Source organism: Epinephelus fuscoguttatus, linkage group LG11 (genome assembly GCF_011397635.1).
Source record: "Epinephelus fuscoguttatus linkage group LG11, E.fuscoguttatus.final_Chr_v1".
Taxonomy (NCBI): domain Eukaryota; kingdom Metazoa; phylum Chordata; class Actinopteri; order Perciformes; family Serranidae; genus Epinephelus; species Epinephelus fuscoguttatus.
This window is the reverse complement of record NC_064762.1, coordinates 16,794,451-16,809,405: the sequence shown is the minus strand read 5'-3', so window position 1 is coordinate 16,809,405 and position 14,955 is coordinate 16,794,451. Positions and strand designations below refer to the sequence as shown.

The window sequence follows — 14,955 nt, the reverse complement described above, 5'->3', positions numbered from 1 at the left end:
CAGGATATGGTACCGTGCTTGTTGACGTTGCTTATTACCTTTCATAAATGCGCAGGTCATTGTCTTCGGGTAACTCAGCCAGATTGAGTCCGTAGGGCTCCTTCACTGACTGCTGCTGCTGGATCTCCTGAGGAGAGGAGAAGGGAAAGGTAAGAAGCTACAGTACACGTGACTGAGACAGAATAACACAAAAAGGTTTTCACAAGTTTTACCGCAACTTTAAAAGGAAAGAATAAAACGAAGAGAAATGTTACAGCAGGTAAAGCTGTCTGCTAACGGCCAGCTTCTCCAAACAGCAAATCAAGTAGCTGCAGCTCAAAATATAACACCATTGAGACAAGGTCATCAGGTTCAGCCGCTTCTCTACAACTGATTCACTACTTAAGATGGCCCAACGAGTGTTATTCAGACAACTATGAATGTAATTTGATTGTTGGTGTCTGACGAGATGGTGTTGTGTTCAGGGACAGTGCCCTCCTGGGGGTCTTGCACACAGCGTGCAAAGTTAGTAGGGACATAATAATCACAATAAACATGATCAGTTTGAAAGGGTCAGACCGGTTCAAGCTGATTCTTCAAAGCTTCATGTGAGAAGATTGTGTGATCACAACAATTGTGTAAGCACTGTCTGTTCTTGGAAAATTATTGAAATTATATCTACAAAGAGACAAAAATAAATTGTTGCAAAATCAAGCTGGAAGATAATGAAATCATAACCAGAGGCCATTGATCATGAGGTTATGCTCCCTTACGAAACACGCTATTGCACCATATATGAAATAAGACCTTGAATTAAAAAATGCAATTAACCAATGAGATTAATGTGACCTAATAATCTAACACCAAGATAAAATGAAATAAAACTGTTGCCAGGGTTAATTCATTATTACACAAAGCTATGGGAACACCAAATAAAAGAAAAACAATAAATATTCCCAGGAGCACTTTTTTAATCATGCTGTGATTTATGTTATTTTTTTAGTTTCATGGAAACATGTAATTAACCTGCATTAAGCCCAATTCATAATAAATAGTTTAGCATTTCCTGTTCCCATTTAAACCAGCAATGATATTAAGTAGTGCTGTGGTCAATTAACCCTTCCTATGATGATCTAACGACAGCTCGGTGCAGCAGAAAGACTGTCTAAAAACTTGTCCTAACGGTCTCCAGCAGCAGGGTTGCATCCCTTTAAAGTCAAAACAAGACAATGAGGCTACAGTGTACACGTGCTCACTCAGACCAGACGATGTAAGTGGCAAGAAAACATTATCTTGTCTGATTCATCTCAGTTTTCTCTCAAAAAAATCATTTCAGAAACCGCTTGGCTAGTCTGACTCACCAGATTCTTATATCATACGAAAAATGCTTATCGTGATACTCGCGATATTTCGGCTTGTTGACGTCAAACTGTTCCCCACGGCAACAGTAAGTATGGCTGAAAGTGAAGTTATTACAGACTCTGTGGTGGTTCCAAAAAGAGGAGCAACTTCAGTAGTGTGGAATAAACTGTGGCGTCCTGAATGTTTTATGAACAGCCCTGGACTTATCAGACTCTTTTAGGAAGTTACTGCTTAGAGGGAACTCAGTCAGTGGGAATCTCATGCTCAAAGGCGATCCGCTGTCTGACACCGCCAGTCAGAAGTAATTTGCAACATCTTTTAACTCTAGCAGCGGCATGCACTTCTGTAATAACGTCGTAATTATGTTCTGCTAGAGCCACATATAGCGGGCAAATTGTCTGTAGTTTTAACCAGCCGTGTGAGCTCCTCCAGAGCTGAGGTACAGTCATGCTTCACCTCTCAGGTGCCGATTATCAAATTATGTTGGTCTTTTTTATCTGTAAAAGTTGCAGAGGCATTTTATTGACAGCGCTCGCCTCCCCACTTGCAAATGTGAACACCAACATCAGTTCATCCTGACACTATTTTGCAGCAGCACTGTCGCTGCTTTCTGGGCTCAGCGCCTCCAAAGACAAATGTGGTTGGTTAAAAGAACACAAAAACGCCAGAGCATTTTGCCCCTGTAGCAGAAAGACAATGTGTGCTTCCAGACCTTTCTCTAGCACTGACATGACGCTGTGGCAATACATCTGGCTGCACGAGACTTGGTTTTGGCTACTCCAGTGACTTAACTATTTTCTTGCTGTTGTTTTATATACTAGATGGTACAGTGGTTATCACTGTCGCCTCACAGCAAGAGAGTTCCTGGTTGGAATCCGAGTTGGGGGAGCCCTTCTGTGCAGAGTTTGCATGTTCTCCCTGTGTCAGCATGGGTCCTATCCGGGCACTCCGGCTTCCTCCCACAGTCCAAAGACATGCAGATTAATTGGTGATTCTGAATTGTCCGTAGGTGTGAATGTGAGTGTGAGTGGTTGTCTGTCTCTATGTGTCAGCCCTGTGATAGTCTGGTGACCTGTCCACTGTGTACCCTGCCTCTTACCCAGTGTCACCTGGGATAGGCTCCAGCCCCCCGCAACCCCCAACAGGATAAGCGGTCATGGAAAATTAATGAATGTTTTATATACTTGGTATCTATGGTGATTTATCAGTCACATGACCGACCAATGGAATGTATATAAGAAAACTGTTACCAGCCTCGGATACTGCCCTGATTAAAGAATGGATGTATAAAGAGACCTGGATACAGCGTTCAAGGCAGGACCCCATTCAATTCTTTGAAAGTTGCTCAGTGGCACATGAAGCCAAAAACCGTTTGACTTCCTGGGTATAAAATTACCCTGATCTTCTTGAAATGTTATCGGACAAACTAGATTGCATCTCACTCGTAAAATGAGACATTCCTCAAGGGTTGTGATGGTCAAACAAAATGTATCCACTGATTTTCAGATGTCTCTTTCACAATGTTAGTCTATCGGAAAAAGTCTTTTGGGCCCAATGACGAACCTAAAAGTTATAATTATGCAGTTCGCCATTATGTCAAATTGGCTTCAAAGCTTGGTGCTGTTCCTGGGGGCCTAGATGACCACCTGAAAGCCTAAAACATTTGACAAATAGACCACTGCAACCCAGGAAGAGTGCGTGTTGTGTTTCAATTTTAATAACAGAATAAAGTTAAGCTTTGAAAAATTGAGGAACCTCATCAAATTATTTGGGTTTCCATCCAAGTATTACAAATTTTAAACCAAATTTTCAGAAAATCTGCAATAAAAATGCAAATTTATGCACTTTTTCCATCCACTATGTGAATACTGGGCGTTGATTCATCAAGATAAGCAGTAGGAGGTGCTAATTATCCAGTCAGGTGCCACTGCAGAAAAACTAGGCCAAACAAGATGACGTAAGTACAAGAGCGCCAGTCAAACTTCAAACGATGAAAACAATCAATGTACAATAATGAAGAGCACACTGGACAATAGAAATAGAGTACTGAACAGCTAATATTACAGCTATATGCCTTTGGAAGAGTTTTGGTAACAGCCACATGTGCATACATAAGCCTGTTAAAGCCACTCAGGGACAACAAAGAGAGCTTGCTGTGGTCTATGCAATGACTGTGCAACATCATTTATTTGCTGAATCTTAACTGCATTTACTTTTTTACCGAAACACCAAAGTTTTGTTGTTTTTTTATGCGCATATTGAAAATACACATAAAAAGAGGTGGAAGGAAACGCACCTAGAGATGCAAAAATTATGTAAATGCAATACCGTCATCGTGTTCAAACCCAGGATCCTTAGCCACAGAATAACCTCACAGTATTTAAGATGTAAAAGAGAGAAACTTTACTCTTTAAAAGTCCTGTGAAAGGTGTATTTTGCCTGCTTTTTTATTAAGACTGAGAGAAGCTTGTTATGTAACAGCGTGCACAGCAGTGGCCGTAAGCAGTCAGCTCTGCCATTGTTCTCTTTGACTGTTTTGACTGCAATATGCTCAACATAATGCATTCAGTTTTCACTGTATTTGTATTGATCCAAGCTGCCGGGGAGGGGGAGAATGAGGGTGTTCCAGGACCCTAGCCAAGACACAGCAGCTGTGAACACACACACACACGGGCATACAGACAAAATCACAAAAACACACAGAGGCTCGCACAAACACAGAGTACACGAGAACACATGCGCGTACTGCTGCATAAACACATTCATATGGTGCGTGAAAGCGCAGACGAGCATGTAAACACATACTTGCTTATACATACACCCACACACATTGCAAATCTATCCATGTTCATGCAGGCACACGTACACCCATACTGAGAGAAATATGAAATGAGCATGTGTAATTACATGGCAAACGTAGTAATGATCTGATGTTTAAATATTTCAGCAGTTTTGTTTTGTGCTGGCACCCTGGCAATCCATTCTCAGGGACAGGCTCAGAGGCAGCGACACGAGACGCATGAGAACGAGAGTGTGTGCGCCCGACACGTGAGCTAGCTGTCCAGACCAAAATATTCATGACTAGCTCAATGCTCAAGGCCCCGAGAAGACAGAGCAGAGAAAACCTACAGAAAACACATCATAAATCAGGAGGAGAAAGAGACGGATGGAGCCAGGAGGGGAGAGCCTTTACATCTAACTGAGGATCAGAAACGGTCCTGTTGAGTTTTATCGTGATTTTCTGCTCAGTTTAATCAAGGCTATTTTTTTTTTTTCTTGATGCACAAAAAGGTAGACATTCTGTAGCATTGTTAGTGTCCATCCAATTGGTGAAAGGCAGCTGACACATACCAGCTTTGGGCTGATACATCCAGGGTTCCTACACATTTTCATGGACACAGTGTCAAAACTTTTTCATGACTTGTTATCCATCCATCATCCATCCATCTATTTTCATCCACTCATCCAGGGCTGGGTCACGGGGGCAGCAGGCCAAGCAAAGCACCCCAGACGTCCCTCTCCCCAGCAACACTTTCCAGCTCCTCCTGGGGGACCCCAAAGTGTTCCCAGGCCAGATGAGATATGTAATCCCTCCAGCGTATTCTGGGTCTGCCCCGGGGTCTCCTACCAGTGGGACATGCCTGGAACACCTCTAACAGGAGGCGCCCAGGAGGCATCCTGATCAGATGCCCGAACCACCTCAACTTACCCCTTTCGACACAAAGGAGCAGCAGCTCTAGCTAGCCTACATAAAATTTATGTTGCTGTTATGTTACATTACATGGAAGGCTAACCACAGATGATAACTGTAACAAGTTATTTTATCATAAGCAAAAAAATGCCATGACTTTTCCAAAACTTTGAGTAATTTTTACTAATTCCATGACTTGACTTTCAATGACTTGGGTTTACATGACCATGGTAACCCCTGTGCAACATGCAGTTTTCATGGAGATGGAAAGTTAGAAGCAGTTGTCACTGAAAACCTGCCATTTCAAACTTTTTTTTTTTTGTTTTATTTTGTGGTGCAAATACCCGAACAATACTCTAGAGCAAACAAAACATAAGGTGTAGCAACTGTAAGAGGCACTGCTGGGCCAATTTAGAGGTACCTCATCAAATAAGTTGGGTTTCCGTCCAAACACTACAAACTTTAAACTAAATTTTAAGGAAAATGGGCGATAAAAATGCAAATGTATGTGCTTTTTCACCCACTTTGTGAATACTGAGAGTGGTTCAGGTAAGCAGTAGGTGGTGATAATTTTCAAGTCAGTTGCCACTGGAGAAAACTAGGCCAAACAAGATGATGCAATCAAAAGAGTGCCAGTCAATCAGAGAACACACTGGACAATGGAAATACAGACTTTTATACAACTAGTATTACAGCTGTGTGCCTTTGGAAGAGTTTTGGTAACAGAAATGTGTGTTAAAAGCCATCCAGAGACAATGGAGAGAGCTTGCAGTGGTCAATGCAATGACTGTACTTCATCATTAATTTGGTGAATCTGTTTTCATTGCACTTAGCTGCATTCACGTTTTATCGATACACTGACTTTTCCACCTCACCCAAGTGTAAAAACTCTTTTGCCATATTTACAGCTTTTTCAAATTTTGTCGTTTCCACCTAGGGCTTTTTTGCATGTATTGAAAATACACAGAAAAAGAGGTGGATGGAAACACACCTTGAGATGCAAATATAACGTAAATGCAATATCACGTTAAAGCATTGTGCTCAAATTTGGGATCTGTAGCCATAAAATAAAATAATTATCAGTATCTCGGTTTCGGAAAATGTCCTGAGAAAAAAAGGTGTATTTTGCCTACTTTTTATTAAGACTGAGAGAAGCTTGTTATGTAACAGTGTGCACAGCAGTGGCCGTAAAGCAGTCAGCTCTGCCATTGTTCTCTTTGACTGTTTTGACTGCAGTATGCTTTGTGGTACAGATACCCAAACAATACTCTCAACTAGCCCACCAATAACTGTAGAGACATTGCACCAAAACCATAAATGTCAACCTCATTGTGGAACTAAATGAAATAACCTAACGCCTACCATGAAGACTTTAAAAGACTGACAACCTCTCGCATCTTAAGATGATGTGACTTTGAAGTTACAACCTTAAAGATTTTGCAACGACTGGTGATCTTGCAGGGTCACTATTTTCAGGACTGCAACTAGATTCCATTAGAGTTTATTTCCCATCTTGCTCCTGGTGGAAAATCACTATTTCCTTACATGTCCACAAGAACTCATAACTCTGGAAACACAAATAAAAGGTGTCAAATGTTGACAGTATTCTTGTTGATTTCGCATCAATAAAATCCTTCAAGATAAACTGTATTTACGTTCAAACTTTACATTTTGGATTTCGTCCTCCGTTTGATTTTGTCGGAAAAACAAGACAAGAAAAAGACTGACTTAACCCAGCTCGGACTGAGCCCTACACCAAATTAAGGAAAAATCTTATGATCGTATTCATTGGAAATTTGTCTGCAACAGTGAAATCCCCAGAAAAGTCTTTTGGCATTAGGCCAGTGTATGTTAATTGTGTGAACTTGTCAGGTCACCAAAAAGATTCATCCTCTAGGCACAAAAGACACTTCAGATGACCCAAAGTGTCAGAATGACAGACCAGCTAACAGATTTTTTATAACTATCCACAAAGCCATGCTGCTCATGAGAATAAAGAAAAAACTATCCATTTGATACACAGGTCAGATTTAACAGCTGTAGGTTTCACCTGCTGATAGAGGACAACAGTGGAACCATGTCTGACATCTTTATCACTACAGGAAATAACGTCTGGAGGGAACTGTGTTTGAAGAGCAGGAGCTGCGCTCAAACGATGCCAAGCAAAGATTTAACACCATCTCATCCCCGAAGATCTGATTTACCCACAATTCCCAGGCATTTGGATGTATTTGACAGTGGAAGAAATGTAACTCCTTTCATATGGCTGCTTGCTTGCTGAGTCACCAGCCAACAAAGCACTTGGGACTGTGGCCACAGAAACAGTCATCATTTGTAAATGTCAAATTTGTGTCTGAATGAGACTGAATCAGTCATTTTATATGTAAATTCAGACAGGCGGACAATTTATAAAAGCTGCAATCCAGGGGCGTGAATACAGACGGAGCAGCAGTGTGGTTTCACTGGGGCCCGTAGAGGAAATCTCCGCCATTCACTAGGCTAATATATACAGTGTAAACAAGAGAAAGCCAGCTGAGACGAAGGTTGAGAAGTACCACAGAGACATCACGGACTACAAAAATGGCCGAGTATACTCGTGGATGACGTCAGACGGCCAAACCACTTGTTTCAGAAGCCAGCACAGAGGCCCAAGGGACCTGGGTTTGCCATCATCTGGAGGGTCCGGCAGTGATGCATCTTCGACCAACAGCCAGAGGCAGCGTTTTTTACGGGACCCGGGGAACGGCACCATACGAGGAGCGTGACTCGAGGCGGCGGACCAGGAGGGGCGGGAGACGACACCGCTCCAGCCGGAGGCACCACATCCCAGACAGCGGCACGACAGTGATCAATCTGTCTAGCAGGCCCCTGACTGATGAGGAGATTTCTATCCTATCTAAAGGTCTATCTTTTGTCCCTTTTAGAAAAGCTGATTCATTCAAAACTAGAGTTGAAATGTTTAAATTCCTCAGGTCTATAAAATTGAGAGCTTTTTTTTTTTGACAAAGGACCTTCTCATGTACCACTTCCCCCACAGACTGTTGCTGACACTCCTGTCCGGTCTGTCCCTACTGGTCTAAGCTGTGGCCACTTTTTGCAGAATTATTGAACAAGAGGTGAACGCTTTAACATCCAGTAATGTGAATAAAATGCACTCTAATGTTAGCCCATGTGAGAGACAAGCTTTATTCAACCTCTCTAATGACTCTGACATTATTATCCGTAAGGCTGATAAGGGTGGGGCTATTGTAATTCAAAATAAATGCGCATACAGAAATGAAGTGTTGAGACAGCTCAGTGACAGGTCATTCTATATACCGTTGTCATGTGACCCCACTTTAAAATTTAAAGAAGAGGTGTATTTGTTTCTTAAGAAATCAGAGGAGGATGGGTTTATTTCACAAGATGAATTCAGTTTTTTGTATCAAAAATATCCCGTGCGTCCTGTGTTTTATACTCTCCCAAAAATTCACAAAAGTTGTGTTGAGCCTGTACCCGGACATCCTATTGTAGCTGGTACACAATCCCTGACTGAACCTATATCCAAATACATCGACCTACATATAAAGGATCTTGTTTTTCACCTGCCTTCATTTTTTAAAGACAGATTTCCTTAACAAAGTTGGGTCTTTGCAAAATCTGCAAAAGGAAGACTTTTTATGTACCATGGACGTCACGAGCTTGTACACTAACGTACCACATGCTGAAGGCTTAGAAGCACTCAGACACATTTTTTGGACCAGAGAGAGACTCAGATTCCTCCCACTGATTTTTTGGTCAGCATGGCTGAACTCATTGTGAACAAAAATTACTTTAAGTTTGAAGACGCTTACCATTTGCAGTGCCAAGGCGTAGCTATGGGGTCGGCCTGTTCGCCTAATTACAGTAATCTTTTCATGGGGAGTTCTGAGGAGGAATTTGTGTACAATAATAATCCTTTTCTCCACCTTCTGAAGTGTTGGTATCGTTATATTGATGATATTTTCTTTATTTTTTCGGGTACTACAGCTCAACTTGAAGAGTTTATAAGTTAGATTAACACAAGGATGCCATCCATTAAGTTTTCTCTTGAATTTAACAATGAGTCTATTCCTTTTCTTGATGTCATGGTTGCTAAAAATGAGCTACTGAGCACTAGCGTTTATAGGAAAAAGACTAATACAAACAGCTACCTTGATTGCACCAGCTTCCATCCACCTGCCCTTAAAAAAGGTCTCCCTTTTAGTCAGCTCTTAAGGGTCAGAAGAAATTGTAGCACTGATGCCTCTTTTGATAAACAAGCCAAGGAACTGCGTGATCATTTTTTAACTAAAGGTTATGATGAAAGGGCTCTTAATGAGTGTATGCTCAGGATGAGACAAATTAACAGGACATCTTTATTGACCTCCAAGACTCGTCCTTCAAAAACTCTAGGTCTGGTTTGTGCTACCACCTTCTCTAACATCTCGGTTGATATAAAGAATAGCTTGAGGCAGCACTGGTATATTCTAGCGGGTGATCCACAAGTTGGTCATTTATTTAAAGAGCCTCCAGTTTTTGCACACAAACGTGCTCCAAATTTAAGAGACCAACTAGTCAGAGCAGATTATTTTGTACATCCTCAGCACTTTTTATCCTCTCTACCTCAGGGTAATCATCCATGTCGAAGTTGTGTTCACTGTAATGCCATGATTAAAGGTGACAGTTTCTCTCATCCTCATTCAGGACGTAAATACCCCATTAAGAGTAGGATCTCATGTAAAACCAAATTTGTTGTCTATCCTCTAAAATGCCCATGTGGGTTATGTTATGTTGGCAAGACTAAGAGAGAACTAAAGATTTGTGTCTCAGAACACAAGAGCAGCATCAGGAATAGAGATGAGAAATCATCTGTGGCAAGACATTTTAACACTGCTGGCCACAATGTGTGCTCCTTAAGATTTCAGGGCATTGAGGAAGTGAGACCTATGAAGAGAGGGGGGGATAGAGAGAGAAGGCTGCTACAACGTGAAGGCTTCTGGATCCACACGCTGCAAACTGAACACCCAAAGGGTATGAATGAGGAACTTCTCTTGAGCTGTTTTTTGTAAAAAATAAAATTTTGTAGTGTTGTTTATTACTGTTTTTCATACCATTTGCCCTGTCAATATGCCTGATAGGGTTTAAGATGTATTAAGACATATTTACATTTGTTCTATTCTATGCCTTATTCTGCCATGTTTGTGTGCCGTACTAGAATGTATGCCTTGTTATATATAGGAGGGGTTACCGTGATATCAGCACTTTATGTGCTTTTACTGTGCTGACTGACTTTAGCTCCTTTTATTATGATGTTCTACTGCTTTGACCTGTGGCACTTTATATATTTTTTACTGTACCATTTGCTGCTAAGTAGTATTTTGTATATATACATACATATATATATATATATATATATATATTTTTTTTTTTTTTTGGGGGGGGTGTACTCAGAAAGTATTTATTAGTCTTAGGCACTTCATATTATAGATGTGTTTTCTTGATATTGGTCCAGTTAATACCTACTTATACATGTTTTGTATTTTTTTCTCTTCTATGACATGTTTGTCTATGATTACCAGGATTCTGCTTGGTGCTCTGGTGATTGCCTAATGCCATGCAGCTATGTGATAGGGAGTGGAGGTTATTTCTGCATGTCTCACCCTGCTTTTCTGTCTTTTCACACACTGAGGAAGACACTTGTCGAAACCGGTCTGTGTGTTTAACTATCTGTACCAGTGAGGTATTAAAAGTTGCCAACGAAGGACACCGAGTGTTGCTGGCTTTTTCTTGTTTATACTGTTGTTCTGTTGCCGAGCACCTCCAGACTTTTTTCCTCTTTTTTGAGAGTGTGTGTTGTCTTTCTTTATTAATATATACAATGTACAATGCCACAGGCTTGTGCTAATAACGTTAGCATGTTGTATTTGTTTGGAAAAAGTGTCCAGCTAAAGAACCAAGCTCTGGAGCAGAACCCAGAACAAGAGGCAGCTTCAAGCGACAATCCCTGACAACACTTGATCACACGTTTTACACCAAATTCTAAAAAAAGACAACATTTACATGATAGAGTGCTTGCTGTGCCTCCCAGAAAGAAAAACCCACTGAGGTCTCCACTTTACAAAACTCCTCCTCTAACCTTTGCAAGCTCATTTCAGGAAGTTGCACATACAGTAGGTCAGGGATACTCAACTTGCTCTGCCTGGGGGCCACTTTTGCAAAATGACAAGAGGTCATTGGCCAGTCAGAAGTCCTGCACACATATGCAGGGGCGCTTCTAGGATTTGAGGACATCTGGGACTTAGCGCGAACCTCTGTCTGGGGTTACAGAGCATCCATTCCTGGCACTTTTTTTGGATAAACAATCTCTATTTTGCTGATTTGTTATGGACTCCAGCACCTTAAGCTTCTTTTTAAACCACCGTGCAGCAAGTCAACGCCTGCTGTCATTTCAATGGAGTTAGGACGGCAGTGGGGAAGCGGTTTCGAACATGGCGGCAAGGGTATGAAGCGGTTGCTGCCCACACACATTTTGCTCTGTCTCGTACACTCAATTGTGTTGAACTTCTAGCATTGCCGCCTAGCTTTGGCCAATCTAATAGAAGGAGGCTGGCATCACAGAAGCAGACAACAAGATGGAGTTGATAATGCTGGTGTCTGGATGCCCAGAGTTGTACAACATAGCTACTGTCTGGGGGGTACACACAGCTAACTAAAGGCTGACACCCAGAAACGTCCCGAACAAACCAAGATAAGAGGAAAATAAGAAAATACTGACATAGGGCGGTCCTGTGGCCTTACAGCAAGAAGGTTCCAGGTTTGAATCTGCCAGCTGGGGCCCTTCTGTGTGCAGTTTGACTGTTCATCCCCATGTCACTTTGGGTTTTCTCCGGCGTCCTCCCGCAGTCCAAAGACATGCACTTCAAGTTTATTGGTTCCTCTAAATTGCCTGTAGGTGTGAGTGTGAGCGTGAGCGGTTGTCTGTGATAGTCTTGCGACCAAAAAAAGCAAACCCCTTTCTATTATGGTTTTCATTTTTGGTGGGAAAAATAGTTAGCAGCAATCTATAACAAAATGATGAGCTTACTCTACATAAACTATTAATAAGGCATAAAAACCTAATTAAATAAATATTGTCTTATTTACTTTGGTATTTCTGTCATATACAGATATGCAGTGGTGATTGATGAATATTATTTATGTCGCTGTTGTCTATCATGTGATGATACAGTTGTTTGATAGTTTAAGTGCAAACATGATCAAGACTGACAAGGTGAGCGTATCTGCAAGCTGAGCGGGCAGTCATGCTTTTTTAGACTGAAAGTGGCGATAAGGAAAGACGACAGAGAAAATAACAGCAGGAGAGAAGGACTAGATTCCTATTTTTTTAATAAACAGCTGCCAACCCATGGACATGTGTATACACACCTAATGGTGCATGAGTGTGTGCCTTATAACCAATGACTAGTGTGCACCAAGGCCCCTTATAATGGTGTGTACCAGGGACTCTCATTAACCATCTTACCCCACTGCAGCAATCAACAGTTTACACCTCACTAGCGATTCTTTATGAGGCATGATATTTCTAATATACTAAAGAAATATGTTTCCTCTCCTTAACACACTGACCTACTACTTGAGCTGACTGGTGTGCTTGTTCTCGCTGCTGGTATCTGGGTCAACAGGGATGTGAGAGTGCGACCATTCCACCTGGGGCGTGAAATAGATACTTATATAGTGATGACACATTCTGGAAATTTGTCTCAGCTATACTGTACTCTATGTATACACATAAAGGCATGTGGTGAACTATATAGTGTGAGGCTTAGTAAAGAAAGCAGAAATATATTTATCTCATCTGTTAGTGGGTACATAATGACATCCACAGGGATATCTATAGATACAGACTGAGGCAAGAAAACTTTAAAGCTGCACTAATGTATATTTTTTTTGTTAATTATTGGTTAAATTGATCAAACAGCAATGTGAAATGTGAAAACTGTCACTTTCAGTGACAAGGCAGAGAATTATTACCAAACTTTGCAGTTCTCCTCGGCTCTACAGAGTTTTTTAGCCTCTCTCAGCTCACTGTTTTGGTTTTCTGGCCGAATCAACTCTAACTGCTTTCATCACCCTTGTTTCTAATCACAGCAGGCTGCTGTTTGCAGTTAGTTGGTGGATGTAGTAGAACATTTCACTGCTAAAAAGCCATATTTTTCCCTCTGAGGTTGGTGGAGACCAAAACAGAGTTGTTGCTGGTCTGCTTGATGTGTAAATAGGAAACTGTTTGCACTTCATACGATGATAATAAGTTAGATCTTGTGATATCAACTTGTTCAGCTGCCCCTAAGTGGCCAAAAAAACAAAAAGTAGAGGCAAAACAGATAGTAGTACTAATTTAAAAAACGTTTTGTCAGGGCTAATCTTAATGTTTTGGAGTCTAAGATGAGAAAATTTGAATTTAAATTGTAGAAAAATACATAAAAATCAAAACTAAAACTGAACAAAATCACAAATGACTCCCAAAAAATCAGATCTCTTACACATTATTAACAAAAAACAAGGATACGTTTGCTCTTTTCAGATCTGTCCAGAGACAAGTACGGATATTGTCAAAGTAGACTTAGACCTTCACATCAATAAGCAACCCAAAGAGGAGATTAAATGTGACACAAAAAAATGAAGGCAGACAAGACACCTGCAGGTGACCACATCTCACCTGATGTCCTAAAAGCAGACAAAATCCCACGGCACGTGTCCTACATACACTTTTTAATGATACATGGGCCTTAGAGGAGGAAGCCAGAGAAGAACAGACCATTCTGCTACAGTTCCCACAAAACTAACATGAACGAACACAAGACTGAGAAAGGAGACTTGTTCTATAAAACCCAAGCAAAATCCTGATCATGCTGGACAGAATAAAGAGTGTGCTGCGTGAGAAGCTGCAGACATGGCAGGTTAGTTTCAGAACGAATGCCTCCTGTACAGACAGTGTGTCAGAATTACACAAGCCAAGACAAAAGGACCTTATGGAGGTCAAAGCTACAAAGCAATACATAATTCAAACCACATATGGCTTCTGAACCACCTTATGAATGGCTTTTTTGATTAAAAGATCATCTTTAGCGAGGAAATAATCAGAAACTAGCTGAGCCCTATTGCTGAAGGTAACTGAGACCAGAAAGTGCAAGATGGATGATCAATTTGACCCCTTTTTAAATATAGTTTATACTTGAAATGTCATTAAATAAAAGCTAGTGTCTCATTTCATGTTTGAGGTACACTCACCGGCCACTTTATGAGGTACACCTGTTCTACTGAGTGTTTATTGCAAATAGCTAATCAGCCAATCACATAGCAGCAACTCAATGCATTTAGGCATGTAGACATGGTCAAGATGACCTGCTGAAGCTCAAACTGAGCATCAGAATGGGGAAGAAAGGATATGTAAGTGACTTTGAACGTGGCAGGGCTGATCTGAGTATTTTAGAAACTGCTGATCTACTGGGATTTTCATGCACAACCATCTCTAGGGTTTACAGAGGATGCTCCCAAAAAGAGGAAATATCCAGTGAGCAGTAGTTCTCTGGGTGAAAATGCCTTGTTGATGCCAGAGGTCAGAGGAGAATGGCCAGACTGGTTCAAGATGATAGAAAGGCAACAGTAACTCAAATGATCACTGGTTACAACCAAGGTCTGCAGAAGACCATCTCTGAAGCAACAACACGTCCAACCTTGAAGCAGATGGGCTACAGCAGCAGAAGACCACACCAGGTGCCACTCCTGTCAGCTAACAACAGGAAACTGAGGCTACAGTTCACACAGGCTCACCAAAACTGGACAATAGAAGATTGGAAAAACGTTGCCTGGTCTGGTGAGTCTGGATTTCTGCTGCAACATTCAGATGGTAGGGTCAGAATTTG

At 41.2% G+C, this 14,955-nt stretch overlaps 2 protein-coding genes across 2 annotated transcripts in view; one reads left to right on the top strand and one right to left on the bottom strand.

The window, feature by feature from the left end:
* fig4a (FIG4 phosphoinositide 5-phosphatase a) overlaps positions 1-14,955 on the bottom strand; it is a 100,055-nt gene that overhangs the window by 18,750 nt on the left and 66,350 nt on the right. Inside the window, exon 22 of the mRNA XM_049589396.1 lies at positions 39-127. Coding sequence (XP_049445353.1) covers positions 39-127 — 89 coding nt within the window. The remainder of the gene's footprint in view (positions 1-38; positions 128-14,955) is intronic.
* Positions 1-14,955, top strand: part of mettl24 (methyltransferase like 24) — a 356,006-nt gene that overhangs the window by 299,134 nt on the left and 41,917 nt on the right. The gene's annotated exons all lie outside the window — the stretch shown is intronic.